Genomic DNA, 16,619 nt, shown 5'->3' with positions numbered 1-16,619 from the left:
TTATTTGGTGCTATGCTACTACTGCAAACTTGCAAGACACCTTTATTTTTATTTCTATTTTTTTACAAAGCTTGTATTAGAACAGAAGAATGTGTGTGACTTTTCAAGGTAGCATTAAAACCTCTTAAAACATTACCTCTAGCTGAACTGATGTAAACATCTAAAACTGGCATCACATCCATCTAAACCCTAAATTGGATGCAGGTGACAAAAGCTTTTCTCGAGTCAGGATAGTATTCTCAGGGGTTGTATAAAGAATGTGGGAAACAGCTACTTGAACAAAATGACCTGCTTTCATGGAGGTACAGTTGGTTCACACCTGTTTTCTTTATTTCTTTATTTCTTTTTACAGTGTTTAATACTGAATGTCAGAACGATTTCAATCTGTCCCCCCCCCCCCCGTTTTTTGTACAGCCTGGAGTACAAAACAACACAAATCTTAGCATTTCAGCCATGATGCAAGGTGAAGCAGTAGCTTCTGACAACAGATTCAAGGGCTGGTGCCATTTTCTTGTGTCGAGTATTCATTTCTCTGTCATATATATATATATATATATATATATATATATATATATATATAATATATATATATATAATATATATATATATATATATATATATAAAAATAGAGCTAAGCTTGTCATTTTTCACTTTTCAGAACCGAATAAGCCCGGCACGGAACTTGACCTTTTAGAAGTTTGGCATTTGGATTAACTAATAGGTCATTGCTCTATAGGTTGAAGTAAATGGGAGGATCATTTGATGGTTTGGACACCAGCAGGAAACCAAATTTCCAATTCTGTCCCATCCTTTGTCTCTCTCCCCCCCCCCCCCGCTTTGGGCAAATCAGGGTTTGCTGTGTCGTTCTGAGCCTTTTATTTGTAAAATACCTATAAACACATATGATAGTATTTCCCTTTCCCCATAGCCTGTTTGCTCAGAAGTCAGTTCCACTGTCTCCCTCAATGGGACTCGCTTCCTCGCTTCCAAAAGGTGTGCATAGGCTTGCAGGCTTAGAGAGGTAAATACTGTACATTTGTGAGAGGGAGGGAGTTGAACATGGAAGTATTATGTCAGCTTATATCTTAGCATGTGGAACTTCACGGAGCATTGTTCAGGAGGTCAAACAAAATCAGTGAAATTTTGAACTCAGTGGTTCAAATCGATGCAGTTTTGAAAGGTTCAATCTGCCATCTTGATTTAAAATGGCATCCAAACATAGATGAAAACTTGTTTCTTGATATCAGGAACCACCATGCAGAATATGGTTACGATATCTTAAGAGCTGTCCAAATTGTTGCTGGCACTCGTCAGTCTCGAGAGACAATGGAGTGCACATCTGGAGGTGAGGTCAAATTGCTGTGGAATGACAGTTCCAGCTGTGGCTGCAGAGCCTGGTAACTCATAACTTCTGCCTCCTGTAAGGTTTTTTCCCTCCTCCTGTGTTAGCAGCTCTCTCCAGGGAACAAGCCAGGGCAGTGTGTATGGAGGTCCTGTGCTATCCAGACAACAAGACCATGCTCTCTGCTGTATGGAGACAGATATATGGTTTATTTACACATATATACAACCTGGGTCTATAGTGGAGGGGCTCCCAGCATTAACTCCCCCAGTGGGTCTTGTTTCTCCCATAGATGCAGCCTTGGGTTCAAACAGACATCAAGCATCATGCTCTGCTTCTATAGCTTTTCCACTTGTTTCCTTTAGCAGCCTGCAACCTTTTCTGCTTTAAGTCACATCGCAGACAATGCTAAAACTCTAAACTGTGCCTTTCCTTCTTCTCACTATTTAAAAGAGGGAGGACGTGCTCCACCCATTTCCCCTCTTTTTTGTTTCCTTAATGGTCCATCACCTTGCCCTTCATACACTTAATGGTTCCTCACCCCAGGCAATGACCTCATGAGGAAGCTAGCCTGGGATGATGAACCATTCAAATATAAGCTAGCCTGGCTTTTATTTTAACCCTTGCTGGATCCAGGGGTTCAGGAGGCTTGATTAAATTCCAACACTTACTGGGTCCAGGAATTTAGAGGAGTCTGGCACCCGCAAACTCATACTTTGCCCTGAGGTAAGAGTTGAAACATAAGCGTTCACTGACAATTAACATATTTTAAAGTGACCTTTTCAAAGGTTGCACCCTAGGATTGGGCTTCAGGGAATTGCTTCTTTTCAGCTGCTGCCAAGAACAGTAGCTGGGAAAAAGCTTAGATTAAATTCAAAAGTTGCTTAAGTAAGTGTGCCTATAGCTGGTATGTTGTTGAGCTTGGCATCTGTTCAGTTCTAATCTTCATAAATGGATTTTGATATCTATTTAAACTGTGTTTCATTTCCAGGCTGGTGCCATAAGAGCATTAGGACAAACAAATTCTATAAGCATTATATATTGGTATTGAGCCATCTACTGCCTAAAAACTGGCTGGTTTTGCACATCAGAGGAATCTGGGAGGAATCAAGCCACAGTGCTGGCTACATATGAACCAGCTCTTGTGGTTTCTTTGGAGAGAAGCCAAACTGTGAATGCTGAGTCATACATAAATGCTAAGTCAGCACTGTAGATTTTTTTCTTCCAGCTTGGGAAAGGAAAGGGCGTGTGTGTAATTTGAGCAGTGTGCACTGGCATTCTCGCTCATTCACAGTAAATCATGAATGGGCGTCCCATGACATGCGAACCAGGCCACTCTATGTCATTCATAAAGAGCAAAGATAAGAGTAGAAGATGAGCAAATATTATTGTTTGTTGCCTGATAATGCATAAATGAGGTGGTGGGGATAATATATCAAATATGAGTGATCTTTTTTTTGCTCCAGCTATAATCAATAATTGAACCTGCTGAAGGAAAATAAATTTGCTTTATTTATTTTATTTCCAGCTGACTTTGGTCTTGCAAAGCAGAAACAGGAAAATAGCAAGCTTACCTCAGTTGTCGGAACTATTCTCTACTCCTGGTAAGAAAAAAAAAGCCTTTTAGGTCTGCAAATTTGCTGCTAAAATAGCGAATCAGTGGCCCCCATATATAGGGGGCCACTGTTTGATTCAGACCGTTAATTTTCCTAGGATATGTTTGAATTCTTTATTCTTTTTGAGTAAAGCATATCATGACACGCCATCTCATTTTAAAGTGCACGGAATTAAATATATCTAAATTCATGTGAAAACAGGCCAGTCTCGACATGCTATCACACTTCATTTTTTTTTGCTAATTAACTACAGTATCTACTGTAACAGTAATTAGAACCTTCAATTCTCTGAGGCATAACCTTCTTCTAATTCCCACTTTCCTTGTAGCTCTATTCAAGTTGCCCAGTTATGTACAATCTAATGCACAGTATTGTCTTGCTTCTCCTAATCCCAGAAGTTGGTTTTCCACACTTGGGAACTTTCACAGACGGGTTATATGAGCTTGTTCCAAAGAATGTGTCAGTTTGCTGTAGCAGTAGACATCTTAACTGTGAGAAATACTTGAACTATTGTTGGCGATGGACCCACTGGGAAATGTGTGGAAATGTGGCCATCTAAATAGGCTGTTGCTGTACAGGTGACCAAGTGTTCACCTCAGATTGGCTCCCTTGGCTCCCAGTTGCTTTACTATATTCCTTAGAAGCCTCTTTCTGTTGACTCTTCGCTTCTTTCAGTCCTATCAGTTGGCTTTCTCATGGTCATGATAGTGAGGTGCTCACTAAATGGTGGGAACATGCCTGCCAGTACGTCTTACAGAGGAATGCTTTGCATAACAGCGGTCCTCCCCTCCACATTCTCGCTAATTAAAAAGACGAAAGAGACATTCTTAATCTGACATTTGTTGTTCTCTCAGGGGTCCGGCCCCCGACGATGCCCTTTACCTTTCCCTCAGCTATATAAAAACCCAGGGATCCTATCCATATATCCCAGCCTCAGCCCAGTAGACCTGAAGGAGCGTCTCCACCCCCATTGTTCAGCCCGGACACTGAGGTCCAGCTCTGAAGGCCTCTGGCGGTTCCCTCCCTGCGAGAAGTGAGGTTACAGGAAACCAGGCAGAGGGCCTTCTTGGTAGTGGTGCCAGCCCTGTGGAACGCCCTCCCATTAGATGTCAAGGAGATAAACATCTATCTGACTTTTAGAAGAAATCTGAAGGCAGCTACAGAGAGGTTTTTAATGTTTGAGGGCCTTTATGTTTTAATATTTTGTTGGAAGTCACACACGGGTGGCGCTGTGGTCTAAACCACTGAGCCTCTTGGGATTGCCAATTGGAAGGTCGGCAGTTCGAATCCCCGCGACAGGGTGAGCTCGGTTCCAGCACCTGCTAACCTAGCAGTTCGAAAGCACGTCAAATGCCACTAGGTAAATAGGTACCGTTCCGGTGGGAAGGTAAACGGTGCTTCCGTGCTGCTCTGGTTCAGCTTAGTCATGCTGGCCACATGACCCAGAAGCTGTCTGTGGACAAACGCCAGCTCCCTCAGCCAGTAAAGTGAGATGAGTGGCACAACCCCAGAGTCGTCCGCGACTGGACTTAACAGTCAGGGGTCCCTTTACCTATGTTTTAATATTTTGTTGGAAGCCACCAAGAATTCCTGGGGCAACCCAGTCAGATGGATGGCATATAAATAATAAAATTATTATAATTATTATAATTATTAACATCCATAATCATTCTGGGACTCTGAACCCTGCAATCTAGAAGCACATATACGTTATAGGTGTGATGCCCAAAATATGCCCTTTGACCCAAAAAGCAAGCTAAAAGAGCATATGGTAGTAAGGAATTAATTGTGTGATCCTTTGGCTCTCAGCTGGAATGACTAGTTAAGGCAAAAGGAACTGCAGACCAAGCGAACCCACTTGAAACTGACGTCGTTCTTGCTATAGGGCCAAGAAAAGAACTTTCTCCATCCCCATGTTTGGGGATTGTTTGCCAGTCTAGAGAGACGGTAGACTCTGCAAAAATAAATAAATAAAGGCCCCATAGAAGTGAGATAATTGCATTTTATAGGCTCTGGAGGTACAGTTTATAAGTTCTCTGTTTTAACGAGCAATAAGAAGAAATATTTATTGAGCCAAGGCAGTGAAATAAAATAGTTTTACACATTGCAACAAAAACAGAGTGTTTACAGAGTGCAACATAAACACAAATAAATGAGCACAATTTGCAGCGAATCAAGTATTGGCTCTCTTGGCATTCAGGTGTTGCTTTTAACGTAAGAATCTGAGAGAGCCACATATTCCAGTGAATATTGGATAATATTAACAGCAATGTTCTTGCGGCATGAGGGGAAGGAATTTTCCCTGCGGCGTGGGAGGGCAAAAGGAAGAAATGCAGAGTAACTTCTTCACCAGTCTTTTGTGTGTGTGTGTGGCTTCTCAGTCAGCAGAGGAGTGAAGCATACAGGGTTTTCAGAACTGAAAATGAAACTACATGCCCATCTGAAATGGAGGTGAACCTTCTGGCCAGTTTCAATTCTGCCTTTTGTGGGAGAGCAGGGTTGATTCTTGACTCCTGAATTTCACCTGTCAGTTGTATGCTGCTTTTTCTTTCTCTCTTCTCTGTCTGCTCACTCAGCTGTTTGGCAGCGATTTGAGGATCTCTGTGCCCAAACTGCACCACTGCATTATTGGCAAAGGTAAAGGGACCCCTGACCATTAGGTCCAGTCGTGGCTGACTCTGGGGTTGCGGCACTCATCTTGCTGTATTGGCCGAGAGAGCCGGCGTACAGCTTCCAGGTCATGTGGCCAGCATGACTAAGCCGCTTCTGGCGAACCAGAGCAGCGCACGGAAACGCCGTTTACCTTCCCGCCAGAGCGGTACCTATTTATCTACTTGCACTTTGATGTGCTTTCAAGCTGCTAGGTTGGCAGGAGCAGGAACCGAGCAATGGGAGCTCACCCCGTCGCGGGGATTCAAACCGCCGACCTTATGATCGGCACGTCCTAGGCTCTGTGATTTAACCCACAGCGCCACCCGCGTCCCCTTATTATTGTCATAATCATATTTATATAAAGCAGAACACCCAGCAGTGATCAGAAACCAGGCAAGGAGCAATGCAATCTTGCACATGGCAAGACTTTCTCTGTTATGGTACCCATCTCATCGATCTCCTCCCCTAAAGATGTCCACCTTGCTCCCCCCGTGTTTAACTTTCACCATCTAGTTGAAACCTTTGATTTCTTAAAGCAAAGCTTTCAACCTTCCTCCAATTGTTCTTTGCAGCTACTGTATATGTTCCAGCCTGATTGAGCTGTTGTTGTTTATCTGTTTCATAATCTTTAATTTTCTTGTGTGCTCTATGTCCTTTTCCTAGGAATACATTTTACCTTTGGAAAATCAGCTGACACTTTTCATTACTATTTGCATTTGAAGCTTTCAGCAAACTGTAAGGAGTATAATTACTGCATATGCTACACAATGATAAACAAAGATGTTTCCATCAACACAAGTAATGCCATCACTTCTTTCTGTAAAACAAAGGGAAGAAGAGAGATCCATCATGATGGATGTAAATTGTACATCAATGATGTAGTTCCTTCCAGATGTTGTTGGAGATGCTGCACCCATTATCCCTAACCATTATCCATGCTGGCTGGCAGGGCTTGTGAGGGTTGAACAACATCTGCAGAGCCCCACTTTGGCTACGCTTGATGTAAATAATAATGAGTTAAAATTGCCCACAATTCTGCCTATTAGAACAGATAAAAAAGAAAGCTACGTTTCAAACTCTGAAAATAGAGAGCCACGGGCAGTATTCTTATTCTTATTCTTATTAATTTTATTTTTCAACTTATACACCGCCCTGTACCCATACATCTCAGGGCGGTTTACAACAAGACCACAGCATATAAAATCAAACCAAAAGCAGTAACCCAATAAATCCCCCCTCCCCAAAAAAAGCCACATTCTAAAAGGGTGTCGGATGTCAATAAGATCAACCAAAGGCCTGGATATAAAGGAACGTTTTTGCCTGGTGCCTAAAGATGTATAATGAAGGCACCAGGCGAACTTCCCTGGGAAGAGCATTCCATAGATGGGGAGCCACTGCAGAGAAGGCCCCGTTCTTGTGTTGCCACCCTTTGGACCTCTTGAGGAGGGGGCACATGAAGGAGGGCCTCAGAAGACGATCTCAGGGACCGGGTAGGTAAATAACAGCAAAAAAAGAAATAGAGGCAGAACTACATGTTGAGTTAACAGAAGACACGAGAAGAGGGGTTCTTTAGAAGTCTCCGGGCCAAGTCTAGGATGTGTGTTTTTTGCCATTTGAAGTATGCTTTCTGATAGGAAGCTCTTCCTTGGGAGGCTGAACTCTTCGACACAGGCTGTTCAATCTGGGCTTAGCCCATTTCAGCCTTAAAACTTTTCCTGCCTTACAAAATCCTCTAATATCATCAGTATCTCATCCCCACAGTAATAGCTTTTATTATGACCTTTGCACAAAGAATCATCCATTGAAAACTAATATTTACACAAGCTAATCCTGTACCGTTGAGCATCCCTTGTAAGACAGTCTGAAAACAAGTTACATACTATCAGTTAGCTTATCAGGAATATAGGGGGCGAAGAAACCTGTCTCCACAGGCTTATTAAAATGAAACTTATGCAAATATTGTAATAAAATATTATACAGAATAAAATTGGAAAGGCTTAAGCCTAAAGAATGATGGTTTCCATGAAAACAAATCAGTAAGGAAAAAAATCCTCTTCTATAAATAGCATTATGACATAGCTTTCCAAGGATATCAACTTATTTTCTATCTTTCTGTAATTTGTACTACATATATACTTTCTTCTGTATTTCCAAGTCATTTTCATAAACGTGGATCCCATAACAAAATACTTGAAAGATTAAATTATCTTCTGTGCTGCTGTAAATGTTTTGTTCAACTGCCAAACTCGTTTTAAGATTGAGTTTAGCATTCAAGAAGATTTGTTATTAAATAAAAAAATACGATTTCTGCGTAAGAGGAGCAGATGCGGAGTCCTTTCAGAGAAAACACAGAGCACGGCTCAGTCTGTTTAGAGAAAATGAAAAGAATGAAATTGAAAAATGTCCAACTAATCTGGCTTTGTTCTTGCTGTAACTATTTGTTTAGCAAAGGATATGCTAATCTATCTTCACCAGAATACTAGTGAAGTGGGAATCTTCCTGCTTGAATACAAGGTGCTGGGCTGAAAGCTTAAAAGCAAATATTGCAATTACCTGAATATAGCGTTTGTAAAATCCAATTGACTTAAATATCCAACACCTAATTCATATGTTAATCACATGCTTCTTGGCTAAAGCCATTTTACTGTAGTGCAGAATTCTATTACTAAATTCAGTCCACCATGCAGATCCCACTCTGCAAGACTACCATGTTTCCCTTTATTTCTATCCCTTCCTCACAAATTTCAGTTATTGCTGCAGTGGTGTACTGTTGGGGGGGGGCCACAGGAGCGGTTGTCCAGGGTGCAAAATTTTGCCACCTGATGCTGCCTCAAAACAGCCACACACTTCCATCGTTGGGCTGTGTTGAAAACGGCTTCTCCATGTGAACCAGGAAGTGACCTCTCCAGACAATGGAACGACTCTTCTTTTCTTATTTCTGCGACTGCAATCTCCTGAGTGATGCAAATGCCTCAGGCCAGTGGCTTTCAACTAGTGTGCCATGGCAGCAGCCCTGGTCACAAGCTGCCCAGGTTAATGGTGCCTCTGGGGCTGGCCAGGGGGTGCTGGTTGCCAGGAGCTGAAGCGGCCTTGGAGCAAGCAAGCAAGCAAGCCCAGCCTGCCAGCCCTTGTAGTTGGGAATGGACAGAAGTCCCAGGCCGCTGTGGGGCAGTGTGAGGAGGCACCTCTCTTTGGGAAGGAGACGGGGGGGGGGGCAGCTCAGAGACCAGGGGCAGCAGCAGCTCCCAAGGAAAAGAGGCTGATGGGAACACTACCCAAGGGAGCGTGCTCAAAAAAAGGGTGAGAGGCTGCCAGTTCTGCAGGCAAGGCATGAATTAACTGGGCTCCTGAGCCCCACAGGGGTGCCGCAGAAAGAGTGTAGTTGGTCAGGGGAGCCATGAACTCAAAAAGTTGAAGACCTCTGCCTTAAGCAGTTGAATGCACATGTGTACTCTAACCATTTCCCTCCCTCCTACCCCCTCTCTGCATGACCCAAGGCACTGGCAACCCGTGCTATGCCACTGGTTAAACACTAGATTTTATTTTTCAAAGGAAGGAGGGACTGACATTATTGTGTGTCGGTTCCAGTACCTCTCAGGACACCATGCTTAGCTTAGCTTCCAGAAGAATTTTTGGAGACCTGAACATTTTTTCACTGTTAAATATCTTTCTTAGTTGGTCATAAGAAAGGTATTACTCTTCTCTCGCTCGCTTCCTGCTCCCCCCTCAGCTTGTTTTTGTAAGGGTACATTTCATATAACTTCATTGCCATATGTTCCTTATGGAAAACAAAGCCAGCTGTATCTCTCCAGTTTGCCAAGCACAGATCATAGCAGTACCATCCTTAATTAGCTTGCTCCCCTGAACCTTTTGTATGGGTGGGGGAGGAGAAGGAGAAGGGAGGGGGAAAAAAACCCTTAGAATTTGTGAGACAGGCACATGACAGGCATCAATGAGAACTTTGTCAATTTTCAAACTTTTTTAAACGGTGAGTGAAGTAGATGAAATGTGAATTATGTGAATAATTCTGATAAAAAAGATTTTAGGGAGGAGGGATGAACATAAATCATGCATTATTTGATTTAAAAGGGTTTGGCTGGTGGAAAAGAATGACTGATTTAAGGCTTCAGTTGACTAAATTACATTAGCTTGGCCAAAGATGGGAGGGGGAGGAAAGAATAATTGATTTGCATTTGTGATATTGACTGGAAAGCAATAAATGCAGAAGTGGAATGCATCTGAAGATCATCAGTTCCAACCTCTTGCAGGAAGTTAAGGTGGTATTTCCTGCAAATAGGAATAAAGACCTCTTAAAGGTAAAGGGACCCCTGACCATTAGGTCCAGTCGCAGACGACTCTGGGGTTGTGGTGCTCATCTCACTTTACTGGCCGAGGGAGCCGGCGTACAGCTTCCGGGTCATGTAGCCAGCATGACTAAGCCGCTTCTGGCAAACCAGATCAGCGCACGGAAACGCCGTTTACCTTCCCGCCGCAGCGGTACCTATTTATCTACTTGCACTTCGTGCTTTCGAACTGCTAGGTTGGCAGGATCTCTTAGTGGGTAAATTTGGACTTTGGTAATTAGTCTCCTGGAAGTTATTTAATCCTATGTCCATGGTAGAGATTTGCTGAGAGAGTAGTAAAGTGGGCAGACTTGAGGAAGGATTAGTGGGGTGAATCATGGCTATGTCTTGCACATGTAAGGAAATTGTAGCGTAGTCCAATTTATTTAATATTGCAATACCATCTGGATGATTTAAAAAATTGGGATTTTTGGGGGGATTGCATCTGTTTAGGCAGATATGAACATGTAAGCACACAGCCTCAGATGCAGTTATCATGTTCTGTGTTGTAAGCATTCGTAAACATTCGTAAACATTCTGATGTGCGAACGATACCTTCTGCAAACTCTGAATTGTTTAGTATTTTCCCTAAAGATGCATTTGTGTGGCAGGTAGTAGCCTCTTCCCTGAAAGTAATATTGTGACCTGTTCTATCTCCATTATGGATTTTTTTGATTTTTCTTTTATTTGCCTAGCCCTGAAGTTGTGAAGAGCGAGCCATATGGCGAGAAGGCTGATGTCTGGGCTGCAGGATGCGTCCTTTACCAGATGGCAACTCTCAACCCTCCATTTTACAGCACCAACATGCTCTCCTTAGCAACTAAAGTATGCAGGTTTGCTAGTTGAAGCCATTTACCTTTGCGTGTTCATGCACTTTTATGAATGCCCCTTCTTTCCTGCTTTTGAAATAAAAATGTCTTTATGCAGCGTTTCCTCATTGCACATGGACATTACAGCAGCACCAGAGAAGCAGTTTTGATGGTTGCTGTATTGGTATAGACTAGGGAGTGAGCCTAACTCCCAGTGTTGGATTAAGGTTATGAAGGATCTTCCTGCTTCCCTGACCCTGACACATTATATTCACAAATGGGTCTTATTGTGTCTTTCTTGTCTCCCCACATCAATCTCCTTGAATTGAGACACACTTCACATCAAGCATTCACATTAGTTACTATTATTATTACTGAACTTTATAACGTGTTCCCCCTTTTTTTGGGTATTTGCAATCCCTCAAAGTCTAGACTAGCAAAAAGACTCTGCAAATTTCAGGGGCTTCAAAATCAAGCAAGTTCTTAATAAGAATCAATTTTACTGAAAATCAAAGATACTCAGTAGAGAAATTGGCGGATCTCAGTCATGAAATTCCCGATTGACAAGATTTGATTTATTAGTTGTACCCAGCTTTTTTGTCTGTGGACATATAAATTGGCTTAGCAGCTTAAAAATATGTGATTAAAGGCAGGATCATCATTAGTGTTTGTGGTGAATTTTGGATGAACTTTCTGCATGGAAATTGCTTTGTATATTTTTGAGTGTGATACGTGCATATGAGTCAAATTCATTTTATATACGTTCCACAAGGACATTGTGAAGATAGGTTGATTGTGTGCCATGTTGTTAAAGGGGCAGATTGAAACCTAGTTTATCCATAACATGATATTTTTCTCCTGTTGTCAGCAAAGTATTCATTTATTTTGCAGATAGTTGAATCTGCCTATGAGCCAGTCCCAGAGGGCACCTATTCTGAAAAGGTTTCAGCGGTCATTAAAAAGTAAGTGTCTTGTGGAAAAGGTCCTTTTATTCTAAGTGTAAAGAGGATATGTGGCGACACAGAGGTAATAGTACAATTTAAAAATGTGAGATGCCAGTGAAAATATTGCCAGTCAAAGTAGGTGGGGGGCGGGGCGGATTGCGTAATGCCTTGAACCTGTAATTCGTTGTGTCATTTTTGAATGTACAAAGCAATAAAGAAGCCATTTTAGATAGGAATAAAGCTTGTTGTGCACAGTGGAACACAATTGGAGCTGTGTATTGCTAGCTACATGTCTTGTACCCCCTGACATTAACCTCTCCAGTAACATACCGAGGTGGTGAGTGCAGACTGGATTGAAGTCAAAGCAGGAGTCTTGAGTAGCAAGAGGGGAGGGAAACCCCAAGTTTTGTACAAGTAGGATTTTTTTAAAAAACCAACCCACTGGAAAATAAAAATGGAAAATTTGGTGGGAATGAATGACTGGCTCTAACTCTAAACAGAAACATTCCAGTTAGGAGGGCGGAAGAGACACTGCAATATTTTGTTATTCTTTATTTGTCTATAAGATAAAGCTCATGCTATAATTTGGCTGGTGTTTATGCTGCCCCAGGACTGAGTTCCATCATACTCACTAAAATTGAATAGAATACATGATAAATACATGATAAAGCTATTTTTAGCAATCTCACCCCTTGATCTTTCCTTTAAGACCAATTGCAGTCGTTAACAGTCGTCAACAGGTTTACCACACCTATCGGCCAATCACCCATTCCCACCACCCTTCTGAGTAATACCCCTCCCCACCCTCTCACTATATATATAAGGGTCTGGTGACTTCTGTTTCAGTGTATCTGAAGAAGTGTGCATGCACACAAAAGCTCAGACCAATGACAAACTTAATTGGTCTCTAAGGTGCTACTGGAAGGAATTTTTTTATTTGGTTTTGAACAGAAGGCAATTATTTGGTATTACGGGTACATTCCTTTTGCTCCTGCACCACTGTTACTGCCACTGTTGTTGAGAAAACACCAGGCCAGCCTTGCTGTGACTGTGAAGATGCAGGAATGCATGTTTGATTATTCTTTTCCTCTCTTTTGGTAAAAGCAGCTATGTGGCCTCTAATTTGGATTGGGACTCCTGTTCCCATCTGTTTTTCCACGGAGAAAAGAAAACAAGTGATTAGAAAGTTCTCGACGCATTTCAGATAGGTCTTTTTCAAGGGAATCCTATCATATTTATTCTGTTGTGAAAACTGCTTAAAAATCACCTTAAGTATATGGATGCCTGTATGCTTCTCTCTCAGTACCTAGGGGGCAGCTTGAATTAAGTCTGTGATGCTCTCCCCTTTGCTGTCACCCATCCAAAGCAAGGGTCCTTCCAGCTGTTTTATCAAAATAAATAAAATAAAATGGAGAAGCATTCCTGCATCTCCGATGGCATGTCTTGTTTTTCCTCAAGGATGTAGACTTCATGCACAGTTGAGGTGCACCCAGTATACAGAGAAGCATAAAATTCATACAATATAGTGTGGAACCCAGGTGTGCTCAGGCAAAATTTGGGGGGTGGGGGGTGGGTGGAACTAGCTAATTGGAATTGCTTTCCATGAATGCACATTGATTATCATCAGTACAAATCTCCAAATTATGATTACAAAAAAAGTCCATAACATAATGAGAATAAAAATACGCTTTCTGATGTTTTTGTGTGATTTCTGTTCACCTTCCACTGAGCGATTTCCTAGCTTCTGTTTAAAACTGAACCTTCAAGGGAAGAATTCTGTCTCATATGTTCCTTACATGCTGGATTAAGTCCTGTTGGATTAGGCCAAAGGCCAACCAGTGCAACACCTTGTTTCCTACAGTAACCAAACATATGGTATTTCCTGCCCAAACATATTTCCTGCCCACAAGCAGGAAATACGGAAATAACCTCTCTTTTGCTGTTTCGCCCCAGAGACTAGTATTTGGAGTCATGGTGCTTCCAATTATGGAGGTAGTATATGTCCTTCATGACTAGGAGTCATTGAGAGCTTTATTCTCCATTAATTTGTATAATATAAGAATGTAAATTTGAGACAAATAAAACCAGTCCCTGGCTATTCCAGTGTGCATCCTCATTCTCTTGATGGTCCTGAATGGCCATTTTTTCTAAATGGAATTCAGCATCTTGATCACACTGGGGAATGTTCCTAAGTGTAAATGATGTCAATCTAAGTATGACTTCAGAGCTGGACCTCTGGCTACTCACCCTGAATCTCCCACCCCTCACATCCCGGTTCCCTGACAGCTTGATGCATCTTGCCTCACTTCCCCAGCCTGTCCCCTGGCCACTACAGACTCCCTGCTTCATTGGACTAACATGAAGAATTACTTGTATCTATAATTCGTTCTGTCTCAAGAACCGCTGAGACCATATAACACTGGTCTTGAAAGACCTGCATTGGCTCCCAGTACGTTTCCAAGCACAATTCAAAGTGTTGGTGCTGACTTTTAAAGCCCTAAACAGCCTCGGCCCAGTATACCTGAAGGAGCATCTCCTTCGTTCTACCTGGGCACTGAGGTCCGGTTCTGAGGGCCTTCTGGCGGTTCCCTCACTGCGAGAAGTGAGGTTACAGGGAACCAGGCAGAGGGTCTCCTTGGTAGTCGTACCCATCCTGTGGAACACCCTCCCATCAGATGTCAAGGAAATAAACAACTATCTGACTGCAGCCCTATTTAGGGAAGTTTTTAATGTTTGATGTTTTATCGTATTTTTAGTATCCTGTTGTGAGCTGCCCAGAGTGGCTGGGGAAAGCCAGCTGGATGGGCAAGGTATAAATATTATTATTATTATTATTGGAACTTGAGGGGCGTGGGTGGCGCTGTGGTCTAAACCACTGAGCCTCTTGGGCTTGCTGATCGGAAGGTCAGTGGTTCGAATCCCCGCGATGGAGTGAGTTCCCATTGCTTCTGCTAACCTAGCAGTTTGAAAGTACGCCAATAGGTACCGTTGGGCTGGGAAGGTAAATGGCATTTCCGTGCACTCTGGCTTACGTTACATTGTTCCAGAAGCAGTTTAGTCATGCTGGCTCATGACTTGGAAAGCTGTCTGTGGACAAACGCCGGCTCCCTTGACCTGAAAGCGAGATGAACGCCGCAACCCCATAGTCGCCTTTGACTGCACTTAACCGTCCCGGGGTCCTTTACCTTTACCTATTGGAACTTGATCAAACTTTGGCTGTAAAGGACCTGATCTTTCCATGCTGCATTTTTGCTCTTATCTAGCTATATGAGCAAGGTTCTCCTGTCTGCCTTTGGCAGAGTTGCTCTGATGTTACAAGGGGGATTTTGTTGTAATGGGGAAAGGGGCCTAAGAAAGAAGCAACAGAAGTTCACAGTAATGAAGGGAAGAGTTGAATGGAAGGTGAGCAAGTATGAAAGGGGAAGGAAATCTGATAGAGGAAACAAGCAGAGAGGGTCACATGACTGGGAGTTAGCAAGACGAGGTCTAAAGTTCACATACTTATTTAAACAGAGCACAGGCTGTAGTATCTGCAGTGATCTGAAGTGGTGGTATTAAAAGAAGCATGTAATCAGCTGATTCCGTTAATATTTACTTACTTGGTGTGACAGTGTAATTTGCTAGAGATGCCATTTGGGTTATCACAATAATCACTTTGCTGACAATTGACATCGTTCTAACGTAAGAGATAAACAGATAGCAACACAGAAGAAGATAGGAATGAGCTTTAAAAGTGCAAAAATGGAAACGTTAGTGGATTTAATTATGAGAGATTTTAAAATGAGCCTGGTGATTATTTTTATGGGCATTCCTAAAATGAAAATTATTCCTGCATTCAGAGCACAAAAAGAAATCTGTACAAAACAAAGAAATAAGCAACATCCTTAAGAGCTTTACAGTGGCGAATAAACAAAATGTTTATTTATACTTTTTTTAGAAAAACACAGAATGCAGAATGCATATGCACAGGTGACCACTCGAAGAATTACAGTTACAGGCAAGCAGCCAGTCGTCATCATAGATTGTTTAAATAATGGATTCCCCCCCCCCCATAGGTGCTTGACCCCGGATGCAGAGAGTCGCCCTGACATTGTAGAGGTCAGTTCCTTGATACCAAATGTGATGATGAAGTATTTAGACGGCTTATCAACCTCCCAGCTTGTCTTGGAGAGGAAACTGGAACGCGAGAGGAGGCGGACCCAGAGATATTTCATGGAGGCCAATCGAAATGCAGTCACATGTCACCACCAGCTTGCTGTATTATCTCAGGTAAGCAAATGCCTTCAATTACATTGTTGCATATAATATAGCCTTATGTGACTGCAAGGGACCGTTAGACCAATCTGCCCAACTGGACATGCAGAAATACTGTGCATTAAGGGATGTGTGTGGCACTGTGGGTTAAACCACAGAGACAGTCCAGGGACTGTCCTAGATTTACAGAAGGCATCCTGGTTTCTGATTTGATCCTAGAATGTCCCACTTTTCCTTAGGACATCCCTATGTTCCTCAGATAGGGACACAGGTGGCGCTGTGGGTTAAACCACAGAGCCTGGGACTTGCCGATCAGAAGGTCGGCAGTTCGAATCCCCGTGACGGGGTGAGCTCCTGTTGCTTGGTCCCTGCTCCTGCCCACCTAGCAGTTCGAAAGCACCTCAAAGTGCAAGTAGATAAATAGGTACCGCTCCGGCGGGGAGGTAAACGGCGTTTCCGTGCGCTGCTCTGGTTCGCCAGAAGTGGCTTAGACATGCTGGCCACATGACCCGGAAGCTGTACGCCGGCTCCCTCGGCCAATAAAGCGAGATGAGCGCCGCAACCCCAGAGTTGGTCACGACTGGACCTAATGGTCAGGGGTCCCTTTACCTTTACCTAGGAGTGGATTGGCCCGCACTCATGCTTGTCACTGGTGTGTC

General features: G+C 42.7%; 1 protein-coding gene across 5 annotated transcripts in view; it reads left to right on the top strand.

The window, feature by feature from the left end:
• Positions 1 to 16,619, top strand: part of NEK10 (NIMA related kinase 10) — a 100,205-nt gene that overhangs the window by 48,731 nt on the left and 34,855 nt on the right. For 4 of the 5 annotated variants that reach the window (XM_028750769.2, XM_028750770.2, XM_028750768.2 and 1 more), the window contains 4 exons: positions 2,871 to 2,946; positions 10,649 to 10,778; positions 11,654 to 11,724; positions 15,762 to 15,975. In XM_028750769.2, coding sequence (XP_028606602.2) covers positions 2,871 to 2,946; positions 10,649 to 10,778; positions 11,654 to 11,724; positions 15,762 to 15,975 — 491 coding nt within the window. Of the gene's footprint in view, positions 1 to 2,870; positions 2,947 to 10,648; positions 10,787 to 11,653; positions 11,725 to 15,761; positions 15,976 to 16,619 lie in introns of those variants that run through there. The other variant, XR_003709164.2, reaches the window with a different exon arrangement.

Source organism: Podarcis muralis, chromosome 12 (genome assembly GCF_964188315.1).
Source record: "Podarcis muralis chromosome 12, rPodMur119.hap1.1, whole genome shotgun sequence".
NCBI classification, from domain to species: Eukaryota; Metazoa; Chordata; class Lepidosauria; order Squamata; family Lacertidae; genus Podarcis; species Podarcis muralis.
The sequence above is the reverse complement of the archived record's forward strand: the minus strand, read 5'-3'. Positions and strand labels throughout refer to the sequence as shown.